The sequence below is a fragment of the Mytilus californianus genome, unplaced genomic scaffold (genome assembly GCF_021869535.1).
Source record: "Mytilus californianus isolate M0D057914Y unplaced genomic scaffold, xbMytCali1.0.p SCAF_10, whole genome shotgun sequence".
Taxonomy (NCBI): Eukaryota; Metazoa; Mollusca; class Bivalvia; order Mytilida; family Mytilidae; genus Mytilus; species Mytilus californianus.
Genome location: NW_026262582.1, coordinates 31,516,352 through 31,534,263, shown reverse-complemented (window position 1 = coordinate 31,534,263; position 17,912 = coordinate 31,516,352). Strand labels below are relative to the sequence as shown.

The 17,912-nt window shown below is 33.5% G+C and overlaps 2 protein-coding genes across 2 annotated transcripts in view; both read right to left on the bottom strand.

Annotated features, from left to right (window-relative positions):
• LOC127717934 (uncharacterized) overlaps nucleotides 1–17,912 on the bottom strand; it is a 184,613-nt gene that overhangs the window by 150,487 nt on the left and 16,214 nt on the right. The window lies entirely within an intron of this gene.
• The window catches only part of LOC127717935 (uncharacterized), a 30,244-nt gene that overhangs the window by 9,102 nt on the left and 3,230 nt on the right, over nucleotides 1–17,912 (bottom strand). The window contains exons 2-3 of the mRNA XM_052223814.1: nucleotides 14,906–14,971; nucleotides 14,072–14,146 (exon numbers count right to left, since the gene is read on the bottom strand). Of these exons, the coding sequence (XP_052079774.1) occupies nucleotides 14,072–14,135 (64 nt within the window). The 5' untranslated portion in view covers nucleotides 14,136–14,146; nucleotides 14,906–14,971. The remainder of the gene's footprint in view (nucleotides 1–14,071; nucleotides 14,147–14,905; nucleotides 14,972–17,912) is intronic.

Sequence of the window (17,912 nt, the reverse complement as noted above, 5' to 3'; positions counted from 1 at the left end):
GAATCACAACTACAAACGTTAAGACACAAAACAATATCCGATCAGATATACAAATAAAACTTCGTAACTAAATACATGAACGCTTAATAAACAAATAAAGCGACACGTCTTATAGCAATGAGAATTAACACTCAGTAAAACAGTCATATTCGGGAATAGGTCACGTTCGGTACTTACAAGACCAGACGACGTAAATGGTAAACCATAATCAAAGACGTGGAAAACATGTCCTTAGTTAGTTTAGACACAGACACATCGTATGGATCAACCAATTTGTGATGGTGTCCATAAAATGTACGGAGTGTCATTTTTAATCTTTCCTCCTCATAAATTTGTTGGAGCAGTTTCTGAGTAAGGAGCACACTCCTGTAAAAGAAATCCGTAAAGTGTGAACATGCACGAGCATAACATATCAACTGAGATATGTAAACACCATACGAGGGGGTAAAGGGTATGTTACTGCTGAGAAATGGGAAATTGATAATTGGGAAGTTGAAATCGTCCCGTTTGTCATAGATTTTAGTGTGAAGTCGTCCATCTGTGTCAATATTGAGGAAGAGATCAAGGTATGAAGCCGTCCTTCTAGTATCAGTAGTATCCTTAATTTCAAGTTTACTGGGATATATGAGATGTAAGTACTGGCTGAAATATGGGTTATTCAGTGATAGGACATCATCAATATATCTGAAAAAAATTCCTTAAAACTGTAAGAGTCCAGTACGGACAGTTTTTGATAAGAAAGCTAAGGACAGTTTCCCCAGAGGGCATAAATGAAAAAAACATAGAATGAGTCACTCATTTCCCCTACAATCACTCATTTCCATTAACTCAGGCTTCCGTACTGGACTCTTACAGTTTTAAGGAATTTTTGAATTATACCACTTTAAATTACAGGGTTCTATTTATTTGGGAGGGATGTACAAGTACGCAGTCACGTTCAATCATTTAACTTTAGTCAACATTTATTATTTTCATTATCAAACTGCTATTTATTTGGGATGTTTAAATACGCAGCCTCTGTTTCAATTACTCTACCGTTGTCAAATTTGAAGTATTATACCAGCTTAGATCGGTCAGTGCTGTTTATTGGGAGTGTATTTCCACGCAATCGTTGTTGTAATATCTTAACTGTCGTCACCTTTGAAATTTTAGAGTTGTACCAGTTCATATCGCACATAACTATTTTTATTTGAAGCATTAATTTGCAATCTCAGTTGTAAATATCTATATAACCTACGTCATTTTTGAAATTTCTCTGTGTTCGGTTTTAACTGTTTTATTGTATAAATTTCAAGATTTAATCAGAATAGATTGATATGATTCATTTTACATCATAATCATACTGATGAAGGGTATCTGTTATCCGAAATATTTAATATTTGTTCATTTTAATTCTATTTTTTGGTGATGTTGTACCTTTTTAAGACTTGTTATATATTATATTTTGTAGTGTACTGTATCATAATTATATGATCCATCGCCCCGCAAGATTTATCGTTGGCTACTATTCAGTCATTTTATATATATATATGCTAGTCAAATGCGTTTTGTTAAAATATACTTTTTCACTCATTTGGTCTTTTTGAAAATGTTCTTTGTGCTGTATTTAGACCCCTCTACCACGAAATTTGTTTTGCATGCACACGTATAAAAATTGCGGTTTTTATCCAACGCAATCCTAGGTTTGAACGTTGTTTTCAATTTAGACTTGTTTATATTTTTTCGTCTGTGCTTGTATTATATTTGCCTTTGGGTTTATATAGTCTGTTCATCCTATTTTGACTCTTTCAAAATTCAAGAGTCTATCCTAAATTAAGGTACTAGTAAATTATATGGCCTTCCAAATACTGTTTCGATTCCTAACATCACTGAAGAGACATTGATTGTCGAAATCCGGATATGGTGTACAAATTTTTGCACCTCATGTTTGCGGTATACCATCTTTTCCGCAAGTTTATTGTTTCTGTTATTCTTAAATTAATAATAAGATATATTTTGTTACATCTTGTGATCTGTTTATTTGGCAATCACCAATGGCAGTCAGCAGGGTTTAAGAACATTAGTTGTTCGACCTGCTAGTCAAATGCGTTTTGTTAAAATATACTTTTTCACTCATTTGGTCTTTTGGAAAATGTTGTTTGTGCTGTATTTAGACCCCTCTACCACGAAATTTGTTTTGCATGCACACGTATAAAAATTGCGGTTTTTATCCAACGCAACCATAGGTTTGAACGTTGTTATCAATTTAGACTTGTTTATATTTTTTCGTTTGGGCTTGTATTATATTTGCCTTCGGGTTTATATGATCCGTTCATCCTATTTTGACTCTTTCAAAATTCAAGAGTCTATCCTAAATTGAGGTAAATTATATGGCCTTCCAAATACCGTTTCGATTCCTAACATCACTGAAGAGACATTAGTTGTCGAAATCCGGATATGGTGTACAACTTTGTGCACCTCATGTTTTCGGTATACCATCTTTTCCGAAAGTTTATTGTTTCTGTTTAGTAATAAATTAATAATAAGATCTATTTTGTTACATTTTATGATCCGTTTATTTGGCAATCGCCAATGGCAGTCAGCAGGGTTTAAGAACATCAGTTGTTCGACCTGCTAGACAAATGCGTTTTGTTAAAATATACTTTTTCACTCATTTGGTCTTTTGGAAATTGTTGTTTGTGCTGTATTCAGACCCCTCTACCAAGAAATTTGTTTTCCATGCACACGTATAAAAATTGCGGTTTTTATCCAACGCAATCCTAGGTTTGAACGTTGTTTTCAATTTAGACTTGTTTATATTTAATTGACTGTGCTTGTATTATATTTGCCTTTGGGTTTATATAGTCTGTTCATCCTATTTTGACTCTTTCAAAATTCAAGAGTCTATCCTAAATTGAGGTAAATTATATGGCCTTCCAAATACCGTTTCGATTCCTAACATCACTGAAGAGACATTAATTGTCGAAATCCGGATATGGTGTACAAATTTTTGCACCTCATGTTTTCGGTATACCATCTTTTCCGCAAGTTTATTGTTTCTGTTTAGTATTAAATTAATAATAAAATCTATTTTCTTACATCTTGTGGTCCGTTAATTTGGCAATCGTCAATGGCAGTCAGCAGGGTTTAAGAAAATCAGTTGTTCGACCTGCTAGACAAATGCGTTTTGTTAAAATATACTTTTTCACTCATTTGGTCTGTTGGTAATGTTGTTTGTGCTGTATTTAGACCCCTCTACCAAGAAATTTGTTTTCCATGCACACGTATATAAAATGCGTTTTTATCCAACGCAATCATAGGTTTGAACGTTGTTTTCAATTTAGACTTGTTTATATTGTTTCGTTTGGGCTTGTATTGTATTTGCCTTCGGGTTTATATGATCCGTTCATCCTATTTTGACTTTTTCAAAATTCAAGAGTCTATCCTAAATTGAGGTGAATTATATGGCCTTCCAAATACCGTTTCGATTCCTAACATCACTGAAGGGACATTAATTGTCGAAATCAGGATATGGTGTACAAATTTTTGCACCTGATGTTTGCGGTATACTATCTTTTTCGCAAGTTTATTGTTTCTGTTTAGTAATAAATTAATAATAAAATCTATATTGTTACATCTTGTGGTCCGTTTATTTGGCAATCGCCAATGGCAGTCAGCAGGGTTTAAGAACATCAGTTGTTCGACCTGCTAGTCATATGCGTTTTGTTAAAATATACTTTTTCACTCATTTGGTCTTTTGGAAAATGTTGTTTGTGCTGTATTTAGACCCCTCTACCAAGAAATTTGTTTTGCATGCACACGTATAAAAATTGCGATTTTTATCCAACGCAATCATAGGTTTGAACGTTGTTTTCAAAATAGACCTGTTTATGTTTTTTCGTTTGGGCTTGTATTATATTTACCTTCGGATTTATATGATCCGTTCATCCTATTTTGACTCCTCAAAATTCAAGAGTCTATCCTAAATTGAGGTATATTGTATGGCTTTCCAAATACCGTTTCGTTTCCCAACATCACTGAAGAGACATTAATTGTCGAAATCCGAATATATAGTGTACAAAAACCTTTGCACCTTTTGTTTGCGGTATATCATCTTTTGCGCAGGTTTATTGTTTTCTGTTTAGTATTAAATTTATAATTAAGATCCATTTATTACATCGGTGATCCTTTTATTTGGCAATCGCCAATGGCAATCAGCAGGGTTTAAGAACATCAGTTGTTCGACCTGTTAGTCAAATGCGTTTTGTTAAAATATACTTTTTCACTTTTTTGGTCTTGTGGAAAATGTTGTTTGTGCTGTATTTAGACCCCTCTAACAAGAAATTTGTTTTGCATGCACACGTATAAAAATTGTAGTTTTTATCCAACGCAATCATAGGTTTGAACGTTGTTTTCAATTTAGACTTGTTTATATTTTTTCGTTTGGGCTTGTTTTATATTTGCCTTCGGGTTTATATGATCCGTTAATCCTATTTTGACTCCTCAAACTTCAAGAGTCTATCCTAAATTGAGGTAAACTGTATGGCTTTCCAAATACCGTATCGATTCCTAACATCACTGAAGAGACATTAATTGTCGAAATCGGGATATGGTGTACAAAAACCTTTGCACCTTTTTTTTGCGGTATATCATCTTTAGCGCAAGTTTATTGTTTTCTGTTTAGTATTAAATTTATAATTAAGATCCATTTATTACATCGGTGATCCGTTTATTTGACAATCGCCAATGGCAGTCAACAGGGTTTAAGAACATCAGTTGTTCGACCTGTTAGTCAAATGCGTTTTGTTAAAATATACTTTTTCACTTTTTTGGTCTTTTGGAAAATGTTGTTTTTGCTGTATTTAGATCCCTCTACCAAGAAATTTGTTTTGCATGTACACGTATAAAAATTGCGGTTTTTATCCAACGCAATCATAGGTTTGAACGTTGTTTTCAATTTAGACTTGTTAATATTTTTTTGTTTGGGCTTGTATTATATTTACCTTCGGATTTAAATGATCCGTTCATCCTATTTTGACTCCTCAAAATTCAAGAGTCTATCCTAAATTGAGGTAAATTGTATGGCTTTCCAAATACCGTTTCGATTCCTAACATCACTGAAGAGACATTAATTGTAGAAATCCGGATATGGTGTACAAAAACCTTTGCACCTTTTGTTTGCGGTATATCATCTTTTGCGCAAGTTTATTGTTTTCTGTTTAGTATTAAATTTATAATTAAGATCCATTTATTACATCGGTGATCCTTTTATTTGGCAATCGCCAATGGCAGTCAGCAGGGTTTAAGAACATCAGTTGTTCGACCTGTTAGTCAAATGCGTTTTGTTAAAATATACTTTTTCACTTTTTTGGTCTTGTGGAAAATGTTGTTTGTGCTGTATTTAGACCCCTCTAACAAGAAATTTGTTTTGCATGCACACGTATAAAAATTGTAGTTTTTATCCAACGCAATCATAGGTTTGAACGTTGTTTTCAATTTAGACTTGTTTATATTTTTTCGTTTGGGCTTGTTTTATATTTGCCTTCGGGTTTATATGATCCGTTAATCCTATTTTGACTCCTCAAACTTCAAGAGTCTATCCTAAATTGAGGTAAACTGTATGGCTTTCCAAATACCGTATCGATTCCTAACATCACTGAAGAGACATTAATTGTCGAAATCGGGATATGGTGTACAAAAACCTTTGCACCTTTTTTTTGCGGTATATCATCTTTAGCGCAAGTTTATTGTTTTCTGTTTAGTATTAAATTTATAATTAAGATCCATTTATTACATCGGTGATCCGTTTATTTGACAATCGCCAATGGCAGTCAACAGGGTTTAAGAACATCAGTTGTTCGACCTGTTAGTCAAATGCGTTTTGTTAAAATATACTTTTTCACTTTTTTGGTCTTTTGGAAAATGTTGTTTTTGCTGTATTTAGATCCCTCTACCAAGAAATTTGTTTTGCATGTACACGTATAAAAATTGCGGTTTTTATCCAACGCAATCATAGGTTTGAACGTTGTTTTCAATTTAGACTTGTTAATATTTTTTTGTTTGGGCTTGTATTATATTTATCTTCGGATTTAAATGATCCGTTCATCCTATTTTGACTCCTCAAAATTCAAGAGTCTATCCTAAATTGAGGTAAATTGTATGGCTTTCCAAATACCGTTTCGATTCCTAACATCACTGAAGAGACATTAATTGTAGAAATCCGGATATGGTGTACAAAAACCTTTGCACCTTTTGTTTGCGGTATATCATCTTTTGCGCAAGTTTATTGTTTTCTGTTTAGTATTAAATTTATAATTAAGATCCATTTATTACATCGGTGATCCGTTTATTTGCTAATCGCCAATGGCAGTCAGCAGGGGTTAAGAACATCAGTTGTTCGACCTGTTAGTCAAATGCGTTTTGTTAAAATATACTTTTTCACTTTCTTGGTCTTTTGGAAAATGTTGTTTGTGCTGTATTTAGACCTCTCTAACAAGACATTTGTTTTGCATGCACACGTATTAAAATTGCGGTTTTTATCCAACGCAATCATAGGTTTGAACGTTGTTTTCAATTTAGACTTGTATATATATTTATATATATATAAACAAGTCTTAATTGAAAACAACGTTCATATATATATATATATATATAGATTACTAATAAATCCAACATTTCCGGAATGAATAGTTTTATTTCACAAGTACTTTCATGTTTTTACATAACAATCTTCAGGTGAAACTTTACATGATTAACGTAACTATGTAAAGGTAGGTATGTAACGTCATAGTTGTCGTTGAGTATATGAAGGGAGACAAATCGTATTACACTATATATAGAAGTACGGAACGTCATGATCACACAATAGAAAATGCATACTTGCATTCAATCGTGATTTGAATTTTGAAATAAAATATTTTTCCTTTACTTCCCGTGTAATGTCACAACTCATATTACATGTAATTTTATAAAATGGGAATATTAAAAAAAAATCCCCCGCCACATTCGTCTAAATGTTTGCTAAGGAGTATTTTTCTGTATTCTGGCTGCCGCATATGCTGTCGATGAATTCGCACTCTTTGGGTAACACTGTTCCCTGTTTGGCCGATATAAATTTCTTGGCAACCATTACATTTGATACAAGAAATCAAATTCTCGGTTTTACAAGTTATGTCCACGTTGGCGAAAAGTGATTGTCCATTTGGTAGAGTATGTCCATTTCTTTGCCCACATGAATATACGGACATGCTCCACAAGACTATCTCGGCATTTTGACACATTAAATGTTACTTTTTGGTCGAATCATGCTCGGGTCAATAGTCGTTTAAGGTTTTGTAATTGCCGTTTACTTTGCAGAAGTGTTTCTGAATTTATTAAACAGCGCATCTTTTCATCCTGACCGAGAATAGATAAATTTGCTTTTGCAACGGGAATGATTTTATAGTTACGGGGATTATGTGTAATGACGAACGGTATTTTATCGTTGTTATTACTCTGCCCCTCGCGGATGGAGCGTAATTTGTTGATTGGGATCTGTTTTGCCATTTGAGTTCCCCTTTCTATTAAAGTCTCTGGATAGTTTTGATTGATCAAACATTACTGTATTTCCTCTAGACGGTCTTCTCTCAAATGTTCATCCTCGACTACTGTACATATTTTTTTTACTCAACAATAGGGAATATTCATTTTGGTATGAGATGTGTGGCAAGAATTAAAATCTAAATACTGATGAGTATCAGTGTCTTTATAAAAAATATCTGTTTTAATTTCGGTGCCATCTTTTATAAAAAGAATGTCCAGAAACGGCAATTTATTGATAATATCATATTTCGTAAATTTTATGGACGTATGAAGGTTCAGAAGTATTTCCGATAATAGTTGGAGTTCTTCGTTGGATTTGGTCCAGATAATGAAACAATCATCAAGGTATCTTTTCCATGATAATTCAAATTCTCTTGCAAATTCAACTACAAAATTATTTTCAACTTCTTGATACAGTTTTTGCTCAAAGAAGCCCATGACTAATGTTGCATAGGTTGGTGCAAATGTTGTTCTCATTTCTGTCCCCCGATGTTGAAAATAGTTCTTGCCATTGAAATAGAAAGAATTGTTTTCCAGAATGAATTTAGCAGAATCGAGTATAAAGTCATCAGTGAATCGATCTGGTATTGCATCTCGATGTTTTTCGACCCAATATTTTATTGCCTCTATTCCTTAATCGTGCGGAATGTTCGTATATAGGCTTGTGACATCAAAGCTTACTAAACGAGCGTGAACTGGTGCAATTTTTGGCAGGTGTGAGAGAACATCTGTATCGTCTCTTATATAGCTCGGTACGTATTTACATAATGGTTTCAAAATTATGTCTAAAAAGTTGCTTAGTCTGTGGGTGGGACACGCTGGACTAGCAATGATGGGTCTAAGTTTAAGATCCGTCGGCTTTTGCACTTTAATGTATTCATTTTTCTGAGAGTTAACAGCCGATTGGATTTTCTTTGATTTAAGAATTTTTGGAAGGCCATAAAAGTTACTCGTTTTCCTTTCGAAATGTGTCAAATAATCATACTCCTTTTCCGTAGTTGCCGTTGTGTATTTGTTCAGTACGGTATTCATTCTTCTCTTGACTAGATGTTCTATATTGTCAGGAATTTCAGAGTAAAATGTCGAATCATTGAGTTGTTCTTCCACTTTAATTCTATAATAGCCTGAATTCATTATTACTATTGCCCCACCTTTATCGGCCTGTTTAAATACTATGCTTTTATCGTTTCTCAGATTTTGGAGTGCTGACTTTTCGCCTTTAGTTAAGTTGTGGTTGGCTTTGTTTTGTGTAAGTGGGTAGTTGGACAAATCTATATAGTCATCTAAACACTTGTTTCTTCCACTTTTTGGAATAAAGGTAGATTTGTTTCTCACTAGTGATTCGGCCTCCTCACTTTCTTTATCAGCAAAATTTTCAGTTAGTCTCAATTTACAACAACATTTCAACATGTCTTCTTTAAGTTCTTCATGATACGCAGAGGGAGTAGGCGTAAATTTCAAACCCCTTTTAAGCAATTTCAGTTCATTGTCATTAAATACTCTGCTGGACAAATTCATAATTTTCGGATCGACTTTTAGACGTGTTAAGACTAGTTTCTTCTGGATTTTTCTCCCTCTCGGGAGTTATTTGGCCCGACACTAAAAAATCAATGCGTTTCTCTTTATTCTGGCGCTGATTAGTTTGTACATAATTTTGCCAATCGTTTTGAACGCTATTCCTATTGGTACATGGTCGGTTCACTGATGTATTTCGTGGACGGCGATTTTGTTGGTAGTTTCCTCTACCAGACTGTGGATTCGCTGTTCGACGTTTTTGAGACGAAGCATTGCGTACTACTTCTGCATATGATTTTTGTTCTCCTCTCTTCGACAGTGATCGACTTCGACTTCTTGAAGTGTTTGTCGGCGGTTTTTTTTTCTGGCTGCCGAATTCGAGCGTCTGCGATTGGTTATCTTCTTTGGTCCACTTGGTTGTCTTCTGGTAATTTGACTAATTTGAAGTTTTGATCGTTGTTGCCGTTTCTTGTATTTTTTCGTTTTCCCACGATTATCTTCAATGGACTGCTCTTTACCGTAATTTTTACATAATTCTCTAAGAATTCTTGCTTCTTTTGCCATATATTACGGGATTTTTCCTCTTCTTTGGAAATATCACGTGTCCAAATTTCCTTCAGCCAATCAGTTATTATTTCCGTTGATATTTTCTGTATTCCCGCCACCATTTCAGCATCAATTGCGTTATACTTCTCTGTGTAGCGAGTTTGTTTATTAAAGATAATTGAAATTTCTGTTTGAAATTGTTGAATTGCCAAATCCCAACGGAGTTTCGTGTTTTCGACAGGTTCAGCTTCAATTTCTTTAATCAGAAATTTTCTTGGAAGAATCGGTGATTCCATGGTTATTCATCGTGAATAAACCTCTGCGTATTTTTCACATTTGTAAGCATTCCTGAAATTTTGTTTTCGATCGTTTAGATTTCTTCTCCATAATGTTGAGATTTCCTTTCTTTTACGAAATGCTTCTTTTTCTAAATTAGCATCATTTAGTAGTTCATCTACGGGAATTTGCCTAGTTGTTTGAGGTATACTAGCAATTGTATCGGACAAGTGTCTCATTTCTGAATTTAGCGCCTCTTGGATTGGTCGTAAATCAGATGAGTTCTTTACCATATCTTTAAGAATTGAAGTATGGAAGTCTACCTTTGTAACTAATATACTTAGCTTAATGAGTATCTCCCCAAGAAGTATTTCTGTTTCGTTTATTTTCTTTGTAGCTCCTTGGCACATACACAATAAATATATAAAGATCACTATAATAAATGTTCTTGTGTATAGAAATATATATAGATTACTAATAAATCCAACATTTCCGGAATGAATAGTTTTACTTCACAAGTACTTTCATGTTTTTACATGACAATCTTCAGGTGAAACTATACATGATTAACGTAACTATGTAAAGGTAGGTATGTAACGTCATAGTTGTCGTTGAGTATATAAATCGTATTACACTATATATAGAAGTATGGAACGTCATGATCACAGAATAAAAAATGCATACTTTGCATTCAATCGTGATTTGAGTTTTGAAATAAAATATTTTTCCTTTATTTTCCGTGTAATGTCACAACCCATATTACATGTAATTTTATAAAATGGGAATATTTTAAAAAATCCCCCGCCACATTCGTCTAAATGTATGCTAGGGGGGATTTTTCTGTATTCTGGCTGCCGTATATGCTGTCTATGAATTCGCACTCTTTGGGTAACACTGTTCCCTGTTTATATATATATATATATTTAATTCGTCCAAATATCAGCCCAACAATGTTAGATCTGTAAATTTGCGGAAGCAAATTTTTTTGTTCTTCCCTGGCCGGGATTCGAACTCATGCTACTGTGATATCGTGGCACCTAAACGCCTTGCACTATGCCCGACGCGCTAGACCACTCGACCACCTAGGCTCTACAATAATAAAGCTTTCGGTGGCCGGGTGTTACCTTTCCTCGTCAGTTTTTATCTAGCGTCGTAACACAGTACATGATATATAAGGCAAGGAGATGGAATTTTTACAGATCAGCTGAATTAACTATAATAGAGGATCTTACAAATTAATCATGTTAATGTAGGATGCAGTCACAGAAATATTTATATTATAAGTACGTCTGAACCAGTGACAACTCTACGACAGATTTTTTCCATCGGATCACCAGTGATGGTGATACAAGGCTGAAAACACATTCTGTATATATAATTCGTCTAAATACCAGCCCAACAATGTTTGGTCCTCCCTGGCCGGGATTCGAACTCATGCTACTGAGATATCGTGGCACCAAATCGCCTTGCACTATGTCCTAATATATATTAAATGACTGAATAATAGCCAACGATAAATCTTACGGGGCGATGGATCATATAATTCTGATACAGTACACTACAAAATATAATATATAACAAGTCTAAAAGGCTACAACATCACCAAAAAATCATAAAATCATGAACAAATGTTAACTTATATCCTCCATCAGTAAGATGTAAAATGAATCTTATCTTGACATGTGGTAGTCAAACTAAAATAGTAATCTTGATCGTTACAAATGTATACAAATTATCAATAATCAATACGCTGGTAATTTTTTTCTATATTGAAGTTTGGGAGGAGGAATAAATTCCTTAAAACTGTAAGAGTCCAGTACGGAAGCCTGAGTTACAGGAAACAAGTGAAGGTAGGAAAATGAGTGATGGTAGGGACAATGACTTATTCTATGTTTTTCATTTATGCACTCTGGGGAAACTGTCTTTAACTTTCTTTTCCAAAACCTTTCCCGAACAAGTCTAGATCTGTTGGCCCTTGACCAACCCTTGTTGTGGTCTATGAAAGTGATGGTAAAGTTTTTGAGATCAGCTTGGGCGTGCCCAGGTGATCTCAAATGACGCCTTACGGGTAAGTCGGGCCTGCATGTGTAGTCACTTCGATGACCATTCATGCGTTTGTTGAATGGCTGGTCTGTCTCGCCAATATACTTCATGCCACTCCGACACTGAAAAAGGTATACAACATTTTGAGTTTTGCTAGTTACATTGCAAAATATAGTGTACACAGACCCAGTGGAGTGGCAAGTAAATGTTTGAGTATTCAGTATTTGTTGGCAAGTCAGACATCGTCTGTTACCACACGACTTGCACCATCCTGCAGTAAGAGGAGACATCAGCTCGCACAAATAAGTCTTTCAGACTTGCTGGTCTTCGAAAAGCTAGGACAGGAGGTTTATGAAAGATCTTGAATAATTTTGGTAGCTTGGCAATAATCTGCCAACTGGCACGGATCAAACACGAAAGGTTAGTAAATGCGGGCTTGTATGTTAAAACAAACGGAACTATTTCGCTGCGCCTCTTCTGTTTGTACTGTAATAAGTCATTGCGGCTCTTATTGTTAGCACGCATAAAACCCCTTATCTATGTCCCATTTCTTATAACCTCGTTTGGTCAAAAATCCGCGAAGTTCCTGTAACTGTTTATTGACAGCCTCCTCAGGGGAGCAAATCCGCTTTACTCTGAGAGCTTGACTGTATGGGATATTTTTTGTACAGTGTTTGGGGTGACAGCTTTGGGGAGAAAGGTACTGATGTTTATCTGTAGGTTTATAGTAGAGGTCTGTTGATTTGACACCGTCCTTTATAGATGTAGTTGTGTCTAAGAAAGATATTTAAGAGTCGGATTTCATATGTAAATTTTATTGACTGGTGGGCGTTGTTTGCATGTCTGATAAACTCATCCAGTTCTTGTTGGGATTCAATCCATTTCATATCAACATCATCGATGAAACGGAACCAAGACAGAGTTTTGGATAAAGATGGTGAAATGATTTGTTTCTCTAATTTGCCATTGAAAATATTGGCGTGAGACGGTGCCATTTTCGTCCCCATCACTGTCCCGTTTATCTGAAATAATGTTCACCATTATAAGTGACATTGTTGCATTTCAGAACAGAGTAAGCAACTTGACTAAATATTAGGTTGGTAGTTCTAAAGTGTTGCGCGAGTCGCATATTTCCTTACACGATTGTATTCCGTCATCATGAGGTATGTTGGTATACAATATATATATATATATATATATATATATACAAGTCTAAATTGAAAACAACGTTCTATCCTATGATTGCGTTGGATAAAAACCGCAATTTTTATACGTGTGCATGCAAAACAAATTTCTTGGTAGAGGGGTCTAAATACAGCACAAACAACATTTTCTAAAAGACCAAATGAGTGAAAAAGTATATTTGAACAAATCGCATTTGACTAGCAGGTCGAACAACTGATGTTCTTTAACCCTGCTGACTGCCATTGGCGATTGCCAAAAAAACGGATCACCGATGTAATAAATGGATCTCAATTACAAATTAAATACTAAACAGAAAACAATAAACTTGCGGAAAAGATGGTATACCGCAAACAAAAGGTGCAAAGGTTTTTGTACACCATATCCGGATTTCGACAATTAATGTCTCTTCAGTGATGTTGGGAATCGACACGGTATTTGGAAGGCCATATAATTTACCTCAATTTAGGATAGACTCTTGAATTTTGAAAGAGTCAAAATAGGATGAACGGATCATATAAACCCAAAGGCAAATATAATACAAGCCCAAACGAAAAAAATATAAACAAGTCTAAATTGAAAACAACGTTCTATCCTATGATTGCGTTGGATAAAAACCGCAATTTTTATACGTGTGCATGCAAAACAAATTTCTTGGTAGAGGGGTCTAAATACAGCACAAACAACATTTTCCAAAAGACCAAATGAGAGAAAAAAGTATATTTTAACAAAACGTATTTGACTAGCAGGTCGAACAACTGATGTTCTTAAATATATTACAATCTTTCCGATTCATTGCTGGCGGAATCTACAAAATTGAAGTTAAAATATCGTAATTTAAACAAGAAGTGAGAGTAAATATAACGTGGATATTTGCGACATTTTCCAAATATGAAAATATGAAAATATGACACTGAATACTTTAAAAAAAATGAAAAATAAATCATACCATCTGCCAATGACGGGTTTATCAGGACTATTAGAAGACATACCCTGTCTCTACATACTTCCATATTTCAATAGCCTGGAATAGAGAAATTATTATAAGTTATATGATTGAAAAGCTTATAAATATTTCTGCAAATAAAATTCGTTAGATACGAATTAAAACGCTGTTCTTGGTCTGCAAAGACATAACTATAGTATTAAAACTGCGCCAGAGCTGAAATAGCAATGGGTAATTTGAAATTATGTATCTTTACCAGTTCAATGAGAAATACAAGAAGTCGCATATCAACATTAATATCGCAAAAAAATCCCATGAAACACATTGAATTCTCCAAAACTGTCTTGCTACGTGTATGTTTTACCATGCTTAGGCTAATTATATTAACGTATATTGGAAAATGTACTACTTGTTATCATTTGACAGTTAATAGTTTCTGTTGTTTATCAAAGTAAAATATAGTTTTTAGTGCTTTTGCTTCAAGTGTACCATAAATTAGCTAGAGTAATGCATACATAAAACCAGTGACTGTATTTGAAATTAAGCGTCACTTCTTTTTCTTTTTTTGGGGGGAATGCATATATGGGTATGCGTGGTTTTGCCAGGAATAATTTAAAAGAATTAAAATAATTCAATTACACAAGACAGTTAGACCATAAAATTCGACACAATGCTAGTTTGGAAGAAAGACTTTTACTTTGTAAAGAGGTTTTACATTCAAAATGTATACTGGGAAGGGAGAAAATGTCAAAGAGAGCACTGGAACGGTAAAAAGACATAACACCATGATACTACATGTAAAAGTACAAACTCTAATTTATGGCTTTTATTTTTTACCTTTCCTGGCACTCTCACTGGTAAACGAACTTCAGCCTCAAACAGTCACTTTGATCTGAACATCATCTGCAAAATCAGAACAATAAATTAAGTAGTCATTTTTTGTCTTACATGTATGAATAGGAGGTTTAGCTATCTATAAAACAAGGTCTAATCTACAGTTGTCTTCTAAAAATGCAAGTACCAAGTCATGAATAAAGGCAACAGTAGTATACCGCTGTTCAAAAGTCATAAATCGACTGAGAGAAAACAAATCCGGGTTACAAACTAAAACCGAGGGAAACGCATCAACTATAAGAGGGAAACAAAAGATCACTGAAGTGCAACAAAAAAAACAAACGACAATGCAACATACATAGACACGAACTATGAGATAACAATTGCCATATTTCACACTTGGTACAGGACATTTTAGGAAAAAATGGTGGGTTGAACCTAGTTTTGTGGCTAGCCAAACTTCCGTGCTTTATGGCAATGTTAACCATACCGCTAAAATGACAACATTACATGACGGGAACACAGTACTATTAAATGCAAGAACACCTAAGACTGAGAAATACATAAATACATAATATAATAGTACATTTCGACATGTGACAGTTATTCTACATTTGTCTTGTTGGTTGATAAAGTCAACCGTTAGATTTTGTCAGCTTTCAGGGAATTTATCTTTTTGAATTTATCTTGGAGCTTGGTTTTATCATTGGGGTTAGTTCAATTGGAACTTTAAACTTCTCCTTTGGAAACTATTATTCCTTGATTCTTTTTGCTGAAAGGTAATCTGTCATTCGGGATTTAGAATAAACAGATTTTAGTAACAGACAAATATGTAATTGAAATAACGCGCTTCGGACCCATGAAATTTATAACGTTTTTTTTCATTTTTTCTATACAGGGTACATCGTTGTATGTGTACTTTATTATTAAAAGCTTGTACATGTGCACAAAAAATAGAAACACAGCTATACCATGTATACTTCTGGACTTGCATGCTGTTTTCTGCTCTTTGGTCGGGTTGTTGTCTCGTTGACATGTTCCTCGTTTCCATTCTCAATTTCATTTTTAGTATTTCAAACAATTTTAATTTGAACGTTGCAGTAGGAATAAACTGATAAATAAATCTAATAATAAATGGCATGAAAAAACCTGAAAGGATTAGGATTCACTCGCTGGACACAAACGCATAATAACTTATTATTATGATTTACTGAAAAAAATGTGCTTTTATTCTGAAAAGATGACTGATCTATCATATTAATCCTTCCATATTCATATTTCAGAATTTGGACATTTTCATAAAAGCCAATCCTTAATGAATCAACCTTACAATGTCATTATAATTCTAATAAAACGTTCATGTTCAGATGCCTATAGTTTCAGACCAAAAAACCAAATCTATCTTTTAAATTTACAATACATATATATTCTTTCATCTTTATTTTAACATAGGAAAGGTCCCAATCATAGAATGGTATATCTTTTCTGTATTAAAAAACAAATTCATAGTTTTTGAATCTGCTCAGAGCCTGGCATTAAAACAAGACAGACAACTGTATATATTAAAAAAAGAACGAATATGTTGTTCTGATATATCAAAAGCATAACATATTATAAGTTTGATGACCGAAGTTAATCCATTGATTGATGTTACACTAAACGGTATATGGCAGATGCTTGATTGATTGAATGTTGGTTGATTAATATCCAGTGATAAGTATGACATGCATTTTCAGGACGAGACCAAATTACAATAAATACAAAAGGTGAATCCTGTATTAGAGTGTATCCGGTATGAAAGACGGGGGAATTTGAAAAAATTGAAGTAGACCAAGAGTGACTATATTTTTGTTTACAAGTCACTTATTAGGATATATCTGGAAAATGTTTAATACATAATCCCGAAAAAAAAATCCCATAAACATTAATAAATATGTAATTGACCTGTGCCATATGAATAAATAAACTCATCATAGATACCAGGATTGAAATTTTATATTTACGCCAGACGCGCGTTTCGTCTACAAAAGACTCATCAGTGACGCTCGAATAAAAAAATGTTAAAAAAGCCAAATAGAGTACGAAGTTGAAGAGCATTGAGGACCAAAAATTCCTAAAAGTTTTGCTAAATATGAAAGGATTCTAGTGTCACTATTATCAGATACAACAAAACAATCAGAAACTTGAAAAAAAACCACTAATCAAGTATAATTAAGGATTACCCTTCCCCTTTTTAAGTTGGAATACTGGCTATCATTTTACTTAAAACCATGTTTTTTATCTGTTTTTTTTTTTTTGTTTTTGTTTCTTTTCTTTTAATTTCTTCTTAGTACTAATCTTGAGTAGAAATGAAAAAAATAATCAAAGATAAGTTAATGACCAGCATTTGAAAACAAAACATTTTTTTTTAAATAATTATTTGTTTAAGTAATAAAAAAATATTATTGTACATGATGTACAATGTATTCAATTGTTTGTTTTAATAATAAATTAAATTATTATCAATTATAACAGTTACTTATAATCATGCACAAGATATGTTTAAAGAAACTATATTGCAAGCAATTTACCAAGACTATTTCTGAACAAAATCAATCCTTTTACAATGAATTTCTTATAACAAAGTTGCACAATCTATTATTATTCAGGAAAACTATAAATATCATTAAATGGTTTAGAAAAAAAAACAGTTTTGCTTATCACAATCTTTTTTCAAATCTCAAAGAAGGAATTGTGGATGAAGAATCGCTAAAGAGGACTTTAGTTTTCAAAATGCTCATCCAAATGTTAATTAAAAATTCTAATTATAATGAAAAATGATCTTATCACTCAGAATAAAGTGAATCTTATGAAAGGAAAAGAAAAAAATGTCTTGCTATTTGAAACTATTGTAAATTTATGAAATATGTTATCTTCAGTTGAGCAAATTTCTGTCAGTTAACAGCCAAAATTTGTCTCTAGAAAAAAATCAAGTATACTTCTATATATTGTGACATTTATGGTATATTAA